General features: G+C 42.7%; 1 protein-coding gene and 1 non-coding gene across 2 annotated transcripts in view; both read left to right on the forward strand.

Annotated features, from left to right (window-relative positions):
- The first annotated feature begins 6,925 nt into the window (after positions 1-6,925).
- Positions 6,926-20,293, forward strand: part of Ep300 (E1A binding protein p300) — a 67,772-nt gene continuing 54,404 nt past the window's right edge. Inside the window, exon 1 of the mRNA XM_027404073.2 lies at positions 6,926-7,200. Coding sequence (XP_027259874.1) covers positions 7,107-7,200 — 94 coding nt within the window. The 5' untranslated portion in view covers positions 6,926-7,106. The remainder of the gene's footprint in view (positions 7,201-20,293) is intronic.
- On the forward strand, positions 12,663-12,770 carry LOC113834524. The gene has a single exon (XR_003483088.1). It is a non-coding gene; the product is annotated as a U6 spliceosomal RNA (small nuclear RNA).

A 20,293-nucleotide genomic window follows, 5' to 3' on the forward strand; every position in this document is an offset into this window, starting at 1 on the left:
CTGAGACAGGGTTTCTCTGTGAAACAGCCCTGGCTGTCCTGGAACTCACTCTGTAGACCAGGCTGGTCTTGAACTCACAGAGATCTACCTGCCTCTGCCTCCCTACTGCTGGGATTAAAGATGAGCGCCACCACTGCCCTGCATGAAAAGTATCTTTCAGTGATTCCCCAAGGAATCCTTGGCAGGTTGTGATTGCTCAGACAGCCAAACTCATGCATTAGGCAGCTGCTGTTTCTCAACCTCTCCAATATGAAGACAGACATTGTTGAACTATAGCCTAAATCATTCTAGCACATTTCCTTATTTATTTCTCTCTTCTTCTCTCTCTTTATTTCTATGAGACAAGGTCTCACTATGTCTGTCTTAAAACTCATCATGTGGATCAGGCTGGACTTGAACTCACAGCTCTATAGGCCTGCTTCTGCCTCCCAAGTGCTGGGATTAAAGGCATGTCCCATTATAGAGGACTAAGTTGCCTTTAAAATTTATTTATTAATTATTATTATCATTGTTATTATTATTATTATTATTATCTATTTTTTGAGACAGGGTTTCTCTGTAGCTTTGGAGACTGTCCTAAAACTCGGTCTGTAGACCAGGCTAGTTTTGAACTCAGAGATCTGTCTGCCTCTGCCTCCTGAGTGCTGGTATTAAAGGCATGGGCCACCACTGCCCAGATATATAAATTATATATTTTAAAAATTTAGCCGGGCGTTGGTGGTGCACTTGGGAGGCAGAGGCAGGCAGATCTCTGTGAGTTCATGGCCAGCCTGGTCTACAGAGAGAGTGCCAGGATACACTCCAAAGCCACAGTGAAACCCTTTCTCAAAAAACAAAAAAAAACAAAAAAAAACAAAAACAAATATATATATATATATATATATATATATATATATATATATATGCCGGGCAGCGGTGGCCCATGACTTTAATCTCAGCACTTGGGCAGCAGAGAGAGGTAGATGTCTGAGTTTGAGGTTAATCCGGTCTCCAGAGCTAGTTCCAAGACAGCCAGGGCTACTCAAAGAAACCCTGAAAAAATGAGTGTGTGTGTGTGTGTGTGTGTGTGTGTGTGTGTGTGTGTGTGTGTGTTGTATGCATGTGTGTCTGTGTACCACATATATGACTAGTGATGGATGAGGCTAGAAGAGGGCTTTGAATCCCTGCAAAAGAAGTTAGAGGCCATTGGGAACTGCCTGTGGGCACTGGAAATCAAACCTGGGATCTCTAGAAGAGCAGACCATGCTTTGTTTGGTTTGGTTTTTGTTTTTCAAGACAGGCTGTGTAGCCTTGGCTGTCCTGGAACTCACTCTGTAGACCAAATGGGCCTTGAATTTACAGAGATCTGCCTATCTCTGCCTCCTGTGTACTGGGATTAAAAGCGTGTGCCACCACTGTCCTGGAGAAGCCAGCGCTCTTAACTGCCGAGCCAAGTTCCCAGCTGCACCAAATCTTCTTTCAATGCATACTCATTCTGTTGGATAACTCTAGTATATGCCAGCTTTTAAATTGTATTTTATTTTTGAATATATCTTATCTTTTAGGTTTTATTATTTATTTATTTATTTATTATTTATTTATTTATTTTGAGACAGGATTTCTCTTGTAATAGCCTTAGTTGTCCTAGAACTCTTTGTAGACCAGGCTGGCCTTGAGCTCACAGAGATCTACCTGCCTCTTGAATTAAAGGCATGTGCTACTACCACCCAACTTAATTTTTTTTTGTTTAAAGATGAGCTTGATACTGGGCAATGGTGGTATACCCTTTAATCTCAGCACTTGGAGGCAGAGGCAGGAAGATCACTGTGAGTTTCAAGGCCAGCCTGAGCTACAAAGTGAGTTACAGGACAATCAAGAATACAAGACTACACAGAGAAACCCTGTCCCAAAAAAACAAAAAAAAAGGGGGGGGGACACAGAAATGAACTATGGCCTCTAGCCTGTGGATCATGTGGAGAGTATTTTGGCCTCCACAAAATATACCTGATGGGCACACACTAGGATAACACATTCCCTCCTCTGTTCTTACATGCAAAATCTAGGGTTCCCATCTGTGGCAATCATCGGGACACCTGGGAAAGAAAATTGTGAGAAGGTTTCAGTGTTACACATTTGTGCTGTAATTCTATTTTTATTTTTCTAATAACTGTGTCGTGTATGCATACATGCATGAGTATGTCGTCATGTGTGTACATGCATGTAGCGGTCAGGGGTCAATATTGGATGTCTTCCTCTATTCTTGGAGAAGAATATTATTTTTTGAGACAAGGTCTCTTATTGAATTTGGAGCTCACCAGTTTCACAGGACTAGCTGGCTAGAAAACTCCAGGGTTCTTGTATCTTTTTCCTCCTCAGGGTCAGGGTTACAGGTACATGTTTTATTTTGTTTTGTTTTGGGGGAGTGCTTGGAATCAGCTTGGGTTTCATGTTTGTGTGGCAACCACTTGTCCAACTGGGCCATCTCCCTAAGCCTCTGGTAACTCCTTTAAGTTATATATAATTCTTTCCTTTTCGTTGATTTATTATTCATAACTTTTGAGTATCACTCATGCTGGTCTCAAACTTGAGATCTCTCCTGCTTCCATCACTTCTGGGTTCCATAGGATAGATGGTGAAATGGTGATGGTATATCGGGTGGTTGCTATATATATCGAGTACCAGGCACTGTGTATTACTATCCTTCCCTCACCCTGTGATGGGGATAGAGTCCAAGGCTTTGTGCAAGGTAATTCCATGCTCTACCACTCAGCCATTGAATAAAGTAGGCCTGATTATAAAACTCACCTTATAGATGATTAATTTGTCTAAGTCATATAATTTCTAAAATCAGACTTTCTGAATTCATCTTTCCTACTCTTACCTGCTAGGCTCTGTTGCCTCCTGGGTCTCCCAATTGACAATAGACAACTTCTTTTTCATGAATGTTTTTCTCTTTTTTTTCAATGCTGGGGATAGATTCCAAGATTCACACCTATCAGACAACTGCTCTACCACAAAGCTATATCCCCCAACCCGATGACCACAGTTTGTTTTTCCTTTTGGGTGTCTCTATGTACCTCTGGCTTTCCTGGAACTCAGTATATCCCAGGCTAGCCTTTAACTCCCAGATATATGCCTTCCTCCATCTCCCAAGTGCTGGGATTAAAGGCATATGGCACCATGCCTGGCTATCACAGCCTTAATCTACACATGAAACCCCATAACCAATTAAATTTCCCTTGGTTATATTAGATATAATCCCACATTTAAAAGATTTGTGAGTGTTTTGACTACAACTATGTATGTGAATCACATGCATGACTGGTGCCATTGAAGAGGGCACAGGGTCCCTTCAAACCAGAATTTTCTAGATAGATGGTTGTAATTTGCCATGTGGATGCTGGAAATCAAACCTGGGTCTGCTGGGAGAGCTGTCAGTGCTCTTAATCATTGAACGGTCTCTCCAGCCCCTAAAATCCCACTTGTTTTTTCTTTTCTTTTCTCTCTTTTTTTTTTTTTTTTTTTTTTTTGGAGACAGGGTCTTTCTATGTATCCCTGGTGTCCTGGAAATAGCTATGTAGAGCAGTCTGGCCTCAAGATCACAGATTCCCTTGCCTCCTCCTAAGTGCTGGAATTAAATGTGTGTGCCACCACACCTGTCCCACTTTTGATGTAGTAGAGGCTAACCTTATGATCTTGTTCTTGTCCTGCCTTTATGTCCCCCTCTGCCCCCCCACCCCCATTCTCCAAGTGCTGGAATTACAGGTGTGTCTAAATCATGTCCAGTCTTAGTGATCTTGGAGATTGAACTCATGGTCCCACAGGATAGGAAAGTACTCAGTCAATTGAGCCACATCCCCAGCCCTGTCCTGTGACAGTTTTAAGGAGGCACTTGACCAGCCATGTGTGGTAGGCTACACCTATTATTACATACTGGAGGGCTGCAACAGGAGGACTGTATGTTCAAAGTTAGCCTGGGCATTTAATGAGACATGTCTCAATGTGACAATCAAAAACACTTTGGGGGTAGGTGAGTATTGAGGGGTAGCTCAGCAGCAGAACACTTGCCTAGTTGAGCCAAACCCTGGCTTCAATTCCTAGGAACTGTTTTTTTCCTCCACTAGTTTGCCTGAACTATGTTTGAAGATCACAAGACAGAATTCATTAGGTGGGCAACTAAAGTTTCTTCATAGGATTGTCAGTTCTAGGTGTTTTGTTATTTTTTCAGGGTCAAAACATGGCTTCTGGGGATGAAAGTCTGGTTTTCAGACTTAGTGACAATCATCTTATCCAACTGAGCCACCTCGATAGCTTCAATTCTAGTCTCTCTTTTTCTTCCAGAAAGTGTTTCTCTATGTAGCCCTGGTTGACCTTGGAACTTGCTCTGTAGAACACACTGGTCTGGAATGCAGAGATCCACCTGCCTCTGCCTCTGCCTCTGCCTCCTGAGTGCTGCAATTAAAAGCATGTATGTCCCACCCCTCAGCTAATTCTAGTTTCTCCAACTATTGTCTTAGAAGTCAAACAGCAAAAACTGCTTGATAAATGGCAAAACAGGATAAGATGTGAAATATGAGAAAATATGACCTGATGAGAGGGTTCAGAAGACTGGAATCTCTCCAGATTCTCTTCTGACTGCCACAAGTGAGCCATATATGTTCACACACACATGCCAACACACACACACACACTCACACACACACTAAATGTAATTAAAAAAACAAATCTGAGAAAAATCTATTTTCCTGGCATACTAGTGACTGAATTTAAGGCCGCAGGAACAGCAGGCAAGCCCACTACCTGCCCAACTGCTAATGGCATGAAGGTTTCCCTCAGTGTCACTTAGAACCTTGCTATCTTCCCTTGCTTTCAGGGTGCCAACACACACAGAAACCCTGTAACTTGAGGTACCTAAAAGCATGCTCCTTGCTTTCTGCTGCGACATTGGGCTGCTCGACACACTGGACTTCATAGGAGCATTTCCTCACTTCTTTCTAGGGCTACATTATCTTTAGCACTTAACATTTTTTTTTCTTCTCCCATACTTACATTATATTTAAGGCACTAACACGGTCTTTTATTAAGCTCATCTGCTAGAGAAGGTTGAAAATATTTCCAAGGATCTTCGAAGTTTCAGGCAGATTCAGAAAAATAGTTCTCAAGGCTTCTTTTTGAGAGTGGTACCTGGTAAGGATGTGTAGACTCGTGAAGGGCAAAAATGCATGCGGGGTCTAGTTCTCTCACTGCTGTGGTCCCCCCACCCCCGTTTTTGTAATGATCAGTGTTTTCGTAATCCAAATTTTTCCTTTTAAATTACACAGTTCAGAGAAAATGGAAAGGACTCGCAGTGTGACTTTGGGAATTGAGCCGATCCTTTCGGAAAGGCGATGAAGGGGATGCAATGTGTCTCTACCCCTAAACACAGCAGGTGTTTTTGGCGGATTTGATGGGGTTCTAAGGATCAGCCTGCGAGGGGAAAATTCGAGCGCTCCTACAGCTTACTTGCTTCTTTGCGGAGCAGCGCCCGAGCTCCGACTGCCTTCTGCGCTGAGACCCAGCCCAGCCACCTCCTCCCGTAAATGTCCACCGACTGAAAATAGGTTTTGAGTCCATCCCCGATCCCCCCCTCCTTCAAGACCTCCCCTTTAAAGGGAGCCACCTAGTGACGCCGGGGGAGTTTGCGGAAGCGCCTACCGCGTTGGGTCCTTGGGCGGATCCCGTGATTGGATTCGGCACCGCCCCCCGCCGCCGCTTCCCCCATTGTGTGAGCTGCTAGTCCGAGGCCCCGCCCTCGCCCCGCCCCACGGAGGCCAGGTCCCGCCCCTCTTTGCTCCCCCCCTCCCATCTTGGCTCATTTCCGGCCGCCGCCGCTACCGCTATCCTGTAAGGAGGATTCGGCAGAGGCAAGAAACAACAGCCGCCATCTTGTTTGTGTGCTAGGCTAGGGGGGAGAGAGAGCGAGAGGGACCGGGCGAGAGTGGGGCAAGCGGGACGCCCAGCTGAGTGCGAACTGCGGGAGCAGGGAGTGCGAAGGGTACCGGGCCGGAGAGCAGCGGCCGCGGTCGAGACACTGGCAGGGGGCCCGGGGCGCACGGGCTGAGGCGACCCCCAGCCCCCTCCTGCCCGCACACACCCCCACCGCGGCCCGGGCCGGCGTCGACGCCTAAGGGGGGGACCATTACATAACCCCGCGCCCCGCGGCGCCTTAGCCCGCCGTCCAGGGCGGCCCCGAGCCGAGCCCCGGGGGGGCGGGAGCTCCCGGCACCTGGCTGCCGGGGGTGAGGGCCGGAGAGGCGGCCGTACTTATTTCCCTTCCGCGGGCTTGCGGGCGGAGGCGGAGAGAGCGGCGCGCGGGGAGGCCGCGTCGGTGGGCTCGGCGTCAGCGCGGGCTTGCGGCGGGCGGCCCTACTCGGCCCGGCCCCCCTGGCCCTCCGGGCCGGCGAGCTCCACGCTCGGCGTCGTCGCCGCGCCTCCGCCGTACGCGGCGCGATGTGAGGCGGTAGCGGCGCCAGTCTGGCTCTCGGCTCGGGTGAGCTCAGTGCGGCCATTAGGGGCCGGTGCGGCAGCGGCGGCGCGGAGCGCAGCGGCAGGAGGAGGAGGAGGAGGGCTCTCAGGGTGGGGGCGCAGGCCCGGGAGGGGGCACCGGGAGGAGGTGAGAGTCTCTGGTCGCCTCCTCCTCTCCCCCTTTTTCGCCCCCGCCTCCTTGTGGCGATGAGAAGGAGGAGGACAGCGCCGAGAAGGAAGAGGCTGATGGCGGCGGCGGAGCTCCGAGAGACCTCGGCTGGGCAAGGGCCCGCCGTGGCGGGCTGGGGACTGCGTTTGTAGAGCTGTGAGTTCCCGAGAATTCGCTGCAGCGGACGTGCTCGTCGGATCAGTTTTGCTGTGCGCTCCTCCGGGCCCGGCTTAGGCCCGGCCCCTCGCACTTGCCCCTACCATTTCTGTCGAGTCCGCATCCCTCTCCAGCCACCGCAACCAGGCGAAGAGAAAAAGGAACTTCCCCCACCCGTCTTGGGTGGCGGCGGAGCTTCCGAGCCCACCCTTAGGAGCGGGGCGGGCACCCCCGGCCGAAGAAGAGATTTCCTCAGGATTCTCGTTTTTCCTCGGCTGTATCTCCGAAAGAATTAAAAATGGCCGAGAATGTGGTGGAACCGGGGCCGCCTTCAGCCAAGCGGCCTAAACTCTCATCTCCTGCCCTCTCGGCGTCGGCCAGCGATGGCACAGGTTAGTCTCGGGACTCCGGGCCTTCCACATTTCTCTTCGTCTTTTCTGTTCGTTGCACCTTTATTTCTCTGTATTTCTGTGTATATCTTCCTAGTTCCCCAGCCCGTGTTGAATTTTAAAGGTGTTTGAATGGGCTGGTTGAAGACGTCCAGTAGCCACCCCAACCATTTTCTTTGCCTTCTGATACATTCATTGCAACACTGTCATGTCACATCGTTGTGTGTTCTGGAATTAAGAGCTCTGAAGTGGGTGCTGCATGGACCTTTATTGTTGGCCCCATGCAATTTAATTTGGGAAATATGGGTACAATTGTATGTAAGGACTTTCATGCACTTTTAGGTGGGTTTTTTGTTTTTTGGTGGTGAGTGAGGGATTTCAAAGCTTTCTCCCCATTGCACTTTATTCTTTTCCTCTGCTTTCCCACTTGTAAATTTCTTGGTCTGTGCAGCATATTTTCTGTTGCGGAATGGGGATAGAAGAAAAGTCTTAGGGGTATGTATGGTCCAGGATTTTAAGTGTAACATGAAGTTTAACAAAATGCTATTCTTTGGTTCCCCTCTTCCCATTCTTGACTTAGTATGGAACGAAGTTCATTTTATGTCTATTTGGTGTGAAACCAAAGTGTCTCAAACTCAGACTTCAGGTGACGATACCTGGGGCATTTTCTTTGCACTTTGTTGTCACTCTCTTATTTAGGAGGAAACAGAAAAAGATAAAGCTTTTCTGGAATTAGGCACTTTGAAATGGAGACTAGAAGTTGAAAGAGGCCCAGTCATGAACTTCCAACCAAAGTGATTGTACAAGCTTAAAAATACATAGTAGGTTTTGTGTATGCTTTGGTTTTTGGATTTTTGCTGTTTTAGTTTACAAGATCAAGGAATTCTTTTCTTCACTCTGCCCCATTGTTATGAGAAATTCAGGGAGACTTTCCATTATCCCGTTCTTTTTTCTGCTTACTGTTAGTTTAGTGTAGTTATTCTGATGGTCCCGGACCTGGTTCTCTTTTGCTGTCTGAGTTGTTTGAGAGGCCAGGATAATGAAAAAGAATAATAGCGGGTCATCTGACAGTCCACAAGATGTTCCCCCTTACTGCAAACATCTCAACGTCATCCCTCCATCTGCCAGTGAGAGTGCATAATGGAGTTAAATGTACCCTATAAGTTTGTATAGAACTTGTTGACCATGTTTCTAACAAAGCAAGAAAATAAGAGAACAAGTGCTTTACTTTTTGAGTTTGTTAACCTGCAGCAATTGAGAAGGATGAATCTTGCAGTGTTCTCAAAGGCACTAACTTTAGTTACGCATGAGCATTCAGCTGTGAAATTTCTGTAGTCTTAGAATTTTTAAAAATTACGTCTTCAGAATTCATTTGAATAGACATTATTCCTTTGTAGGTATAGAAAATGTTTTAGACATTCTCCTATGCATTTTTGTCCTCCCCCTGAATAAATATATGTTCTCAAGTTAACCATGTTTGAACTAACCAGTAACATGAAATACTGTATGGGAAACTTTTTAAATGAATTATTTTGAAAAGTCCTAGTTTAAGTGGCTTAGCTTTGAAGTAAACATTTCTGTTCTGGTGTACTACTGCATTCTCTATATCTGATTGATATACTTAGCTAACTTGCATAGCTTTTGCTGACTTTCGTGGTTAAAAAACAAAACTTGCTTTGCATATTTTTGAATACAATTACTGGAGCCTTTTCTTTTTTCTTCATTTCTTTCTTTTTTGTTTGTTTGTTTTTCTATGTAGGCCTGTCCTGGAATTCAGATCCACCTTCTTCTGTCTCCCAAGTGCTGGGAGTAAAGGCATGTGTGTGGCACACTGTCCTGTGTGCCACCACTGTGCCCTGTGCCAATTACTAGATTCTTAAATGTGAAAAAAATTCAGTACTGAAATTGGCTTATTCTTGGTACTAAAAGTTTATATTAATAATAGTAACTTTTCCCAAAAAATTGTAATGAGTGTTCATTTTTTGCTCTTCTTGAATTTATCTTCCAGTAGGTTTTTTCGTTTTTGTTTTGTTTTTTGAGATAGGATCATGTATCTCCAACTGTCCTGGAACTCTTCAGTGTAGACTAGAACTGGCCTCAGACTCACAGAGATCCTCCTGCCTCTGCCTCCTGAGTGCTGGGATTAAAGGCCTGTGCCACAATGCCAGGCTTGTTATGTTTTTTTTTTTTTTTTTTTTTGAATTGTTTAAAAAATTGTATTATGTGCTTCGGTGTTTTGCCACGGGTGTCAGACAGTTACAGATGGTTGTGAATTGCCATGTTGATGCTGGGAATTGAACTTGGGTTCTCTGGAACAACTGCCAGTGCTCTTAACTGCCAAGCCATCTCTCTAGTCCCTTGTTTTTCTTTTTAATTGGATACAAGATATCACTACGTCACCCTGGCTGGCCTGGAAATTAAAAATCCTACTGCCTCTGCCTGAAGGTGTGCTCCACCAAACCCAGATGATGTACAATTTAAATTGTAGGAACCTTTGTTTCTGGTTTTGTTTTGGCAGAGCTAGAGGAATGAGTATCAAGAAAATGCTGCCCCTTCCTGAACTTAACCATGGAGGGTATCGTCACAATTTTGATAGTTCTTTGCATCTAGGAACAGATGTGATAGTAAAATTTGCAGTGTCTGTATTTTGATCCTTCCCCCTCCCCCAAGACAAGGTTTCTTTGTGTAGCTTTGGAGCTTGTCCTGGACCAGGTTGGCCTCTATCTGACAGAAATCTGACTGCTCAGCCTCTGGGTGCTGGGACTAAAGGCCTGCACCAGCACCACCCCGGCTGTATTTTAATTTTCTTTTTCTTTCTAAATTTTTATTTATTTATTTTTGGTTTTTTGAGACAGGGTTTCTCTCTGGCTTTGGAGGCTGTCTTGGAACTAGCTCTTGTAGACCAGGCTGGTCTCTTTTGAACTCACAGAGATCCTCCTGCCTCTGCCTCCCGAGTGCTGCTATTAAAGGCTTGAGCCACCACTGCCTGGCTACAAATTTTTTAAAAGTAAATTAGCCAGCCTGGTCTACAGAGCAAGTTCCAGTACAGCCAGGGCTTCACAAGGAAACTCCAAGATAACAAATAAAGTTAATTAAGCTTTTAATAAAATTGTAGAGTAAGTATACTGATCAAGAGTGTTTGATTGTGTTTTCTTTTTAAGAAAGCAACTAGATCCAGTGAGTTGGTAACTGAAGTATTACAAAATAGATAATATTTAAACCCAAGTTCTGAATTTTCTTTTTCTTTTTCTTTTCTTTCTTTCTTTCTTTCTTTTTTTTTTTTTCAAGACAGGGTTTCTCTGGAACTCCCTATGTAGACTAGATTATTCTCAAACTCATCTCCCCCCCCCCATTTTAGCATTTCTAAGATTAGGTGCTAATGCATTGTGAAATTGCTAGGTTGATGCTTTGTTTTGAAATGGAAAGGAATAAAAACATTGGTTTACGTTTTGTTTTTATTTTTGTACTTTTATGTTTGTATTTCAGTATTTGCATTTGATCCTTAAAAAGTGTATTTATGCTAGGTGAGGTGACCCTTGCCTTTAATCCCAGCATTGGGAGGCAGAGGCAGTGGGATCTCAGTTTGAGGCTACCCTGGTCTATAAAGTGAGTTCCAGAACATCCAGGCATGTTACAGAGAGAAACCGTGTCTCGGAACCATACCCCCCTCGCCCCCAAAAAATGAGTTTGGTATGGTTGTACAAAACTTTGAACTGTAACTTTTTATTGATTAAATTTTGGTTTTTTGAGATAGGGTCTCACTGCTTAGCTCTGACATCCTATGTAGACCAGGCTGGCTTCAAAGAGATCTTTTTCAGCCTCTGTGTCTTGTTTGAAACATAACTTTGTTCTATCCTTTCTCCTCTAAAAGATCATGAAACCTACTTATAAACTTTTTTTGTTGTTGTAAAATTGGCCACAGTTAATAAGTTTTTGAAAACTTATTAAACTGATTTCTGATCTTAAGAGATGGCAATGATGAAGGTGACCTCACCCCATCCCCTGTTTTTTGAGACAGGATTTCTCTGTGTAACTCTGGCTGTTCTAGAACTTGCTCTGCAGACCAGGATGGCTTTGGACTCCAGAGATCCACCAGACTGGGGTGACTTTGTTAATTGAACATTTTGTCATTGTTTGCAAATCACTTAAGAACATTTAAAGGGACAGTGATTGTTCAAGCCTTTAATCCCAGAACTCCAGGAGGCAGAGGCAGGTGTATCTCTGAGTTCAAGGCCAGCATGATCTACAGAGCCAGTTCCAGGACAGGCTCCAAAGCCAGAGAGAAACCCTTTCTTGGGGGTGGGGGTGGGGGGGATTCCTCCTGTAGCCCTATTGTGTAAGTAACTGGATTGGCTTGTGTTATGCCCCAAACCAGTCCCTTTCCCCAATTTCAAAGGCACTAAGGAAATAGGATATAAAGTATACTTGAATCTTGAACACTAGGCTAATGTATACCCTAGAGAACTGGTAAGGATGATTGTTTTGCTACTGGTTTCTTGCCTCTGTCTCCCCGGTGCTAGGATTACAGGAACAAGTCACACATTTTTATAAATGTCTGTTTTATTTTTCTTAGAGTATTGTATAAGTGACTTACCATCCTACTTAGATACTTCTGTAGATATTTTTTTTCCTAGTACAGACCTTGGCATTGTGTTCTAATTTTGTTTTTTAGTTAGAAAATGTGTATATTAGAGTTGTCTGAATCAGGTTAAAGTGACACCTTGGTCTAGTGAGGTATTGCTGACTGCTGTGCAGTATAGCAGACTACTTAGCCCTGTACCTTAAATTTCTCAAGGCCTTGTAAATTCATTGATGGGACCTCAAGAAGATTGGTTGACGGTGAGAGAAATGACATTTTGTTAAGTCCTGTGTGTTATAATAAGGGCTCCTTTTCCCAGCAGGAGCTTGAGTTTTATTGCTTAAGTAGAGACTACTAGCATGCCCAGTGAATTGATGCTGGGGGTGGTGGGGAAGAGGATTTTTGCCTTTGGTATTTTATTTTCTATCTCCTCTAGTCTATTCATTGAAGAAAATAATTTGAAACTTCTGAAAATCAATGCTTAGTGATATTTGTAGATATATTAAATGTTTAAAGAAAGGGAAGAAGTGTAGGAAGAATGTTTCCTGATACAAGTGGGATTATAAAATAATTCTGGTAAATTTACAAAAACAATTCAGAAGTCATTCTGCCAGTTTATAATGCCCAACAATTAATGGAAAATAGGAAATAATTATTTTGTGGTTTTTCAGATTCTTTTTTTTTCTTTTGAGATGGGGTCTTTTGTTGCCTAGGTGGTCTGGAAACTATAGGGTTCAACTGACTGCAATTCAGCCTCCTTTGTAGCTAGGCATGCTGCATTACACCTGGCTTGAAGTTATTTTGAGTGTGAGTAACATTAGTGAAATTAATGAGTAATCAAAAATACTTATACTAAAGATTAAGACAAATTAAAACACTAAATTTTGTGCTCACTTTGGCAGCACATATATTAAAATTGGAACAATGCAGAAAAGATCATTATGGCCCCTCTGAAAAGGATGGTATGAAAATTTGTGAGTTGTTCCATATTTTAAAAAAATAAAATTTGAGTTGGGTGTGTTCATTTGTGCATATCTGTAATACCATCGCTGAGGAGGCTGTGGCAAGGAAGATTGAGAGTTTGAGACCGGCCTGGGGTATGATGTAGTAAGGCCCCATTTCAAAACAAAATTGAAGAAACAAAACTAAGAAACCAAAAAAAACAATATTGATTTTTGCAAATGACTATTTTTCTTATGATGATTAGTAGTTTCCTTCTGAAACTTTGATACATTTTTCTTTTGCTCCTTTCTTGAAGAGTTTAAAATGTTGCTGTCAAGATGGCTGAGTGGGTAAAAGTACTTGCTTGTGCAACCCTGTAGACCTGAGTTCAATCAGAAGAACCCATAAAAAGGTTAAAAAGAGCTGGAGAGATGGCTCAGTGGTTAAGAACACTAGCTACTCTTCCAGAGGACCTGGGTTTGATTCCCTGCACCCACATGGCAGTTCACAGCTGTTTGTAATTCCAGTTCCTGAGGATGTGACACCTTCACACCAATGTACATAAAATATAGGGGTTTTTTGTTGCTGTTGTTGTTTGTTGTTGTTTTTAAAGGAGGACCAACTACAAAGTTGTTCTCTGGCTGCCACATGCATACTGTGATGAACATACACACATTATGGGAAGCTAAGAGAATAAGTATTAATTGATTAAGCCTCTTAGCAATTTGAGTTTTATTTTACTTCTAGTTTTAGATTTATTTTGTGTGAATATTTAGCTTGCATTTTGTATGTATGCATGTATATGAGTGCGTGCGTGCGTGCGTGAGTGTGTGGTGCCCAAAGATCAGAAGGGGGTGTGAAATCCCCTGAGACTAGAGCTGCCATGTGGGTGCTGAGAACCGAACCCAGTTTTCTGTAAGAGCAGTAAGTATTCTTAACCCTTGAGCAATTTCTCCATCCCCACAGATAATATGTTTTTAGATGTAGATTCTTTTTAAAATAAATGCCTCAAAGAATTCCGAGGCTAACATGGTCTACAACACTAGTTCTAGGCTACTTGTAGTGAAATCCTGTCACAAAAAAAAAAAAAAAAAAACCCTATGAACAAAAAAGTTGAGTAGATGTCTGACTGTAGTGTTGCCTGCCTTTGATCCCGGCACTGGAGGTGGAGAAAGGCGGCTCTCTGTGAGTTTGAGGCCAACCTGGTCTACAGAGCTAAAGACTGAGACCCTGTTTGGGGGAGGGTGTTAAATGAGTATTAGAATCAGACTTCTAGAATTGAGAACCCTGTGCCTTTGTTTATTAACTGTACCTTGAGCTAACAACCTGACTTATGATTTATCTTTCTTACCTGTAGTACCCGTTATTACAGGGTTGTGGTGAGGAGTGAGAACTCCCTGTTTAGGAAAGCTGTATGTGGTGGTATTTACCTGTAATCACAGAATTCTAGGAGGATGCGACTTATTATTTCCAGATAGAGTTTAGTTAAGGCTACCAAGTGATACAGTTTCTGGCTATCAGGGCTACATAAAATGACCCTGGGACAAAATTAAATAAGACACGCTTGCACAATGTATGCACATTACGTTAGCTAGTACTGCCAACTCCACTACAGGAAATTAGTGATAGGGTTTTATTTTAATGGACATACAGATAAAGTGGACAAAGACAAAGACTTAAGAGTTTAGAGAGAGAGTGATCAAGTAAGTTTTGTAGCAGAGTTTTACATCATCCACCCAAAGATTCAGTCTTTTAGCAAAGAATATGGGAACAAAGAGGCAAAATAAGAACAAAAGCACTCTTAATCATGATATACCTGTAATCCTAGAATTTGGCAGCTGGAAGCAAGAAACTGCAAGTTTTAGGCCAGCCTTAACTAGAGTGAGGTCTTGTTCTTTGAAAAACAAAAACAAAAAACAAAAACAACTCAAAAGCAATGTATGTGCCTACCACACAGTGTTTCGTATCTAAGTAATTAAAATGAATAGTTATTTACTAACAGTATGAAAAACGGCAAATTGTTCCTATTGGCAGTATTCAACATAAGAGTTTTTACAAAAGTTATGTGGTTGAGTACTAATTTTTTCCAGTTTTCATTTGCTTGTCTAGATTTTTTTTTTTTTTTTTAGTTTTATGTGCGGTGTTTGCATGTATGTATGTACACTGTGTGTGTGGGGGGGGTACCATAGAGGCCAGAAGAGGGTTTCGATCCTTTGGAACTGGAGTTACAGGCACCATGTGGGTCCTGGGAATTGAACCCTTAAAGTAGCAAGTGCTCTTCACTACTGAGCTGTCTCTTCAGGCATTGTTTTTATTGTTCTGAGACAGTCTCATTCTGTACTACAAGGTGGCCTGGAACTCACTGTAATAGCCCAGGAGCTCAGGCTCCCTTGAAATCTTTTCTGATGTTCCTACCCTGCCTGACGTTCTGAGGGTAGAATCATTATGCCGGGCCAAAAAGATAACATTCTTATAAAGAAAGAGGAAGAGAAATATAGCTGTTTTTAGTTTTGTTTTGTTTTTTATCACACATAACTCAGGCTGGCTTCATTCAAACTATGACAGTTCTACCTGAGCTTCCAGTGTGCTGTGATCACAGGTCTGTCCAGCAACACCTAGTTTAAGGATTAAGAACTATATTTATGGCCAGGCAGTGGTGGCTCACATCTTTAACCCCAGCACCTGGGAAGCAGAGACAGTGGAACTTTTTGAATTAAGAGGTCAGCCTGATCTACAGAGCGAGTTCTAGGACAGCCAGGGGTAAACAGAGAAACCCTGTCTCAAAAAAACTAACACAAAACAAACAAGCAAAAAAAACCTACATTTATATATAGAATCAGAAACCTTGGTCATAGTGTGAAATTATTGTATATGTGTTTGTATGTTCCTTTATGTATGTGGATTTTGGGTGTCTTCTCTTCTCCCCACCTTATTTTTTGAGGCAGGATCTCACTGAATCTGAAGCTCATTGATTAAGCTAGACAGTATTCAAAAAAGGCTCAGGGTTCTCTTCTCTCTGCTTCCCCCGGGGATGGGATTACAGTGTTACTGCTTGGCTTTTACAAGGGTACTGGGGGCCTAAACTTGGGTCTTTATGACAAGTACTTTACTGACTGAGCCATCTTCCTACTCCTATTGGTAATAAACTCTGGTTATTTCCTCCCTTCTCCCTTAGCCTCTAGTGCTGGGCCTACAGCGATATGTCACCACATCCAGGTTTTAGTTTTGGTTTTTTGAAGCACTGATTGCTACCCCCTTGATTGAGTTTTATGGCCTACTAATAGTTTGTGAATCACAATTTAAAGAATATTAGAGAAGAGTTAGCAAGGTTGCAGTTGTCTTTTGGACTAATATTTATTGTATGCTTGTGTGCTGTGCATTTATCCTTGGTTTATGGAACACTCTGCTAGTTCAGACAGAGATGGTTTCTTTTTGCCTTCCTGGAATTAAAGATACAGGGGAAAGACTGATATCAAAAAAGTCTGACCAGCATTTATTTGGAAAATACAGGGACAGATGGATGAATATGGAGCCTTTAGCCTAGTTTATAAACACTGGTGGATATCTTTGAGAAATTTTGTTCTGTTTTGGAATCTGATAGTAGATAGGGCTAGTAAGAGTTGTTTGGCTGGAACAGAGGAGGGAAGAGAGAACATGAGGCTAGAACATGCTCATTCTGAGAACCTGAAAGTCCTACCTTACTGGAGGGATAGAAAGGAGAGGTGAGCAAGGTGTTAATCATTCGGGACTAATAATGCTTATAGAGGTTTACATTTTACGTTTTAGCCATTTAAGATATTACAGTGAAGAAAGATTTGGGAAGAGGCAGTAAGAGAAGTGAGATTTAAAGGATTCTAGTAAGGGTTAGTCTTTATCACAGAAGATGGAAAAAAGTGGGGAGGTTTGGAAGTTCAGTGGCTGAGACATAACTTGTTTCCAATGAAGTGGCCAGGTGAAGAAATCTAAGATTCAAGTTTCAAGTTGGGGAAGATGGGTAGGTAATTTACTAAAAGATTATAGGAAGAGAAGTGTGTGGGGTGTGTATGTCTGTGTGTGTGTGTGTGTGTGTGTGTGTGTGTGTGTGTGTGTGTGTGTGAATGAATGAATGAATGAATGAATTAGTTAATTAATGAGTGAATAAATATGCTAGGGGAGTTAAAACTTGGACAGTTTGAAGTTTCTTCTGAATTAAGACACTATCTTCATTTGGTTTCTGTTCCTTTGTGGTTAGCATAGACTATTTACCAAGGATTAGGCATTTGGGATATAAAGATAAACCAAGGTGATTTCTGCTTTTGAGTGTAGGATCTCATGAGGTGGTGTACACACATACACAGTTTCCTTACAAGCAGTGCTCTGGTAATCTTTAAGGGTAAGCCGATAGGAATATTTCAGGCATAGGTCTTAGGTGTTGCTGAAAAATTCACATAATTTAATGTGTATTTGAACAAAAGTTGCTAGGGCTAAAAATAATTGGCTTTTCTTAGACATGGGGAAGGATATTTCACATAAAGTAAATACAAATGTGGCTAGAACATACGCTGTGTGCTTGGGGTGTTTTCACTGGAAACAGATGGAAGAGGATATTGGGAAGATGAGAAGACAAATATGCTAAGGAATTTGCCATTTATTTGGTTGTCACAGCAAAAAATGTAGGAGGAGAAAGGCAGTTGGTGAAAGACTATTCTGATGGTGATGTACACAGAATCAGTTGCAGGGAGAGAACCTGATAGCAAAATAGCTGTCCTGGAACTGTCTGTAGACAGGCTGGCCTGGAACTCAGAGATCCACCTGCCTCCTGAGTGCTGGAATTAAAGGCATGTGTCACCACTGCTTGACTGGAGGCTTTTAAAAAAACAATGGGATTTTATTTATCTTTATTGAGTATGCATTTGGTGTGTGGGTTAGAGGAGAACTTTGTGGGGTTGTTTCCCTTACCTTTTTATTGGTTCTAGGATTTGAATTTAATTAGTCAGGCTTGTGGGACAAGTGCCTTTACCTACTAAGCTATCTTTTTCTGGAGCCTCTATGAGATTTAAAAAGTTAAATAACACAGTATTTTATCAGTCTATAGTCCTGTAGGTACTCCTTTTGAATAAACTGAAGTTTATTGAAAACCAAAAGTGTAGTGATAAATTAACACACAGTTTAGGTTTAATGTGAATATGCCATTCAGTTGACTAAAAAACATAACTATTTTGTTAATGTGTATGTGAGCACATCTGTGGGTGCATGCGTGTGTGTACTTGCAGAACCAGCAGAATGTGTAAAATCCTCTGGAGCTGGGGTTACAGGTAGTTGTGAGCTGCCAACTTTAGTGCTGGGAACTGAACTCGGGACCTTTGCAAGAGCAACAAGTGCTCTTCACCACTGAGCCCTGTGTCTAGCCCACTCAGCTGATACTTATTTTTCATGTGTATGAGTATGTACCACTTATGTGCCTGGTACTCAGGAAGGCAAGAAGAGGGTGAACTGTCATGTGGGTTCTTTGAATTGAACCTGGGTCCTCAGTAAGAGCAGAAAATGCTTTTTATCTTCTGATAAAAAAAAGAGCTCAGTCCCAGCTGGGTGATGGTGGCACACTTCTTTAATCCCAGCACCCAGGAAGCAGAGGCAGGCAGATCTCTGTGAGTTTGAGACTAGCATGGTCTACAAGAGCTAGTTCCAGGACAACCTCCAAAGCCACAGAGAAACCCCGTCTTGAAAAAACAGGAAAAAAAAAAAGCTCAGTCCCTATTTTTCTTTTGTGTGTATGGGTGCTTTACCCCCATGTATATCTGTCCCTCTGCCTCCTGAGTACTGGGATTAAAGGTATGCACCACCACCTCCTGTTTATGTTTTTTTTTTTTTTTTGAGACAGGGTATCTGTCCTGGTTGTTCTTGAACTCATAGAAATCTGCCTGCCTCTGCCTCCTGATAGCTGGAATTAAAGGCCTATGCTAAACACATACACATGAGTGGGAGAGCTGAGCTGGAATTCTACTGAGTAGTATTTACTCTCATCTGCTGAGCCATCTCTGTAACACTCCACCTCAAGCCCAGTTTTGTTTGGTGGGGGGGACGGGACCGGACACACCCATAGCATCCAATGTGTTAAACAAGCACTCTACCAACTAAGCTGTATTTCCTCCACCACCACCACCACCACCACCACCACCACCACCACCACCACCACCACCACCACCACCACCCACCCACCCACCCCAGCTTTTGTGTTTGAGACAGTGTTTCTCTGTGTAGCCCTGGATGTCCTGGAACTTGCTCTGTAGATCAGGCTGGTCTTTAATTTACAGAGATCCACCTGCCTCTGCCTCCCAAGTGCTGGGATTAAAGGCCTGGCTCCCTATAATTTTTTTAAACAACCCCCAAGTTTATTTGTGTGTGCTGTGACACTGTGGTCTCTTTCCACCGTGTGGGTATGGGGGATCAGACTCATTTTCAGGATTGGCAGAAGGTGACGTTACTATACTAGCTGGGCCATCTTGGTAGACAGCCCCTGCTATTTTTATTGCTATGTTTATTTATAATTTTTTAATCTATAATTTGTGACATGTGTAAAGTCTGAGTAGTTGAAGGTTATTTTAGTTCCTTCACTTTATGTTCAGTATGCTAATAGACTTTCCCTGGATACTCCAGTGGAAAGTAAAAATAAATATAAAATAATTTTAATATGGTGTTGTCACATGCCTTTACTCCCAGTACTTTGGAGGTTGAGACGGAAGATTTCTTTTGAGTTGGAGACCAGCATGCTCTACAGAGAGAGTTCCAGGACAGTCAGGGAGGTTACACAGCAAAACTCTTGTTTCAGACAAAAAAATAAATAAAACAAAACTCAATAATGTAAAAACAAGGAAGTAGTGAAGGAAAAGTATTAGTACATTAAGCAATTCTTTGGATGGTAGCTTTAGATCACTTTCACTCAAAATTTATGTTCCAAACTGGTTTTTTAAATAAATATTTAATTTTAATAATTTGTATACTTGTGTTTGGGTTTGTGCATTTAAATGTACAGGTTTTGGAGGCCAGTAGAGGACGTTAAGTCTCCTAGAGCTGGAGTTACAGATGGTTCTGAGCTGCCTGAATTGGGTGTTAGGAATTAAACTTGCATCCTCTGCAGCAATAGTACAGTACTCACTGGACAGTCTTGCCTGCGTCTGCATGGTTTTTACATTGTTGTGATAGAAAAGGCCTGATAGATTCTTTAAAAGAAAGTTAAAAAAGAACAAAACTTGTTTCTAGGGCTAGGAATATGTAGCTCAGTTGAGTACAGTATGTGCTCAGTAGCTCAGCCTGTTTGCCTAGCACATATGAAGCCCTAAGTTCATTCTCTAGAAACAAATAAAATCAGGTGTGATGACACACAACTGTAATCCCAACACTTTTGAGATGGAGACAGGAGTATTGGACGGTCAAGATCATTAGATTAAGAGAATTCTAGACTAGACTGCCTAAATGAATGAAACAAGACAAAACAAATCACATCCCAGAAAGAAAAGCCACATAAAGCCTGGTCTAGAGAGAGTTCCAGGACAGCCAGGGTGGTTACACAGAGAAACAAAACAAAAAAAAACAAAA

This window comes from Cricetulus griseus, chromosome 2, assembly GCF_003668045.3.
Source record: "Cricetulus griseus strain 17A/GY chromosome 2, alternate assembly CriGri-PICRH-1.0, whole genome shotgun sequence".
Lineage (NCBI taxonomy): Eukaryota > Metazoa > Chordata > Mammalia > Rodentia > Cricetidae > Cricetulus > Cricetulus griseus.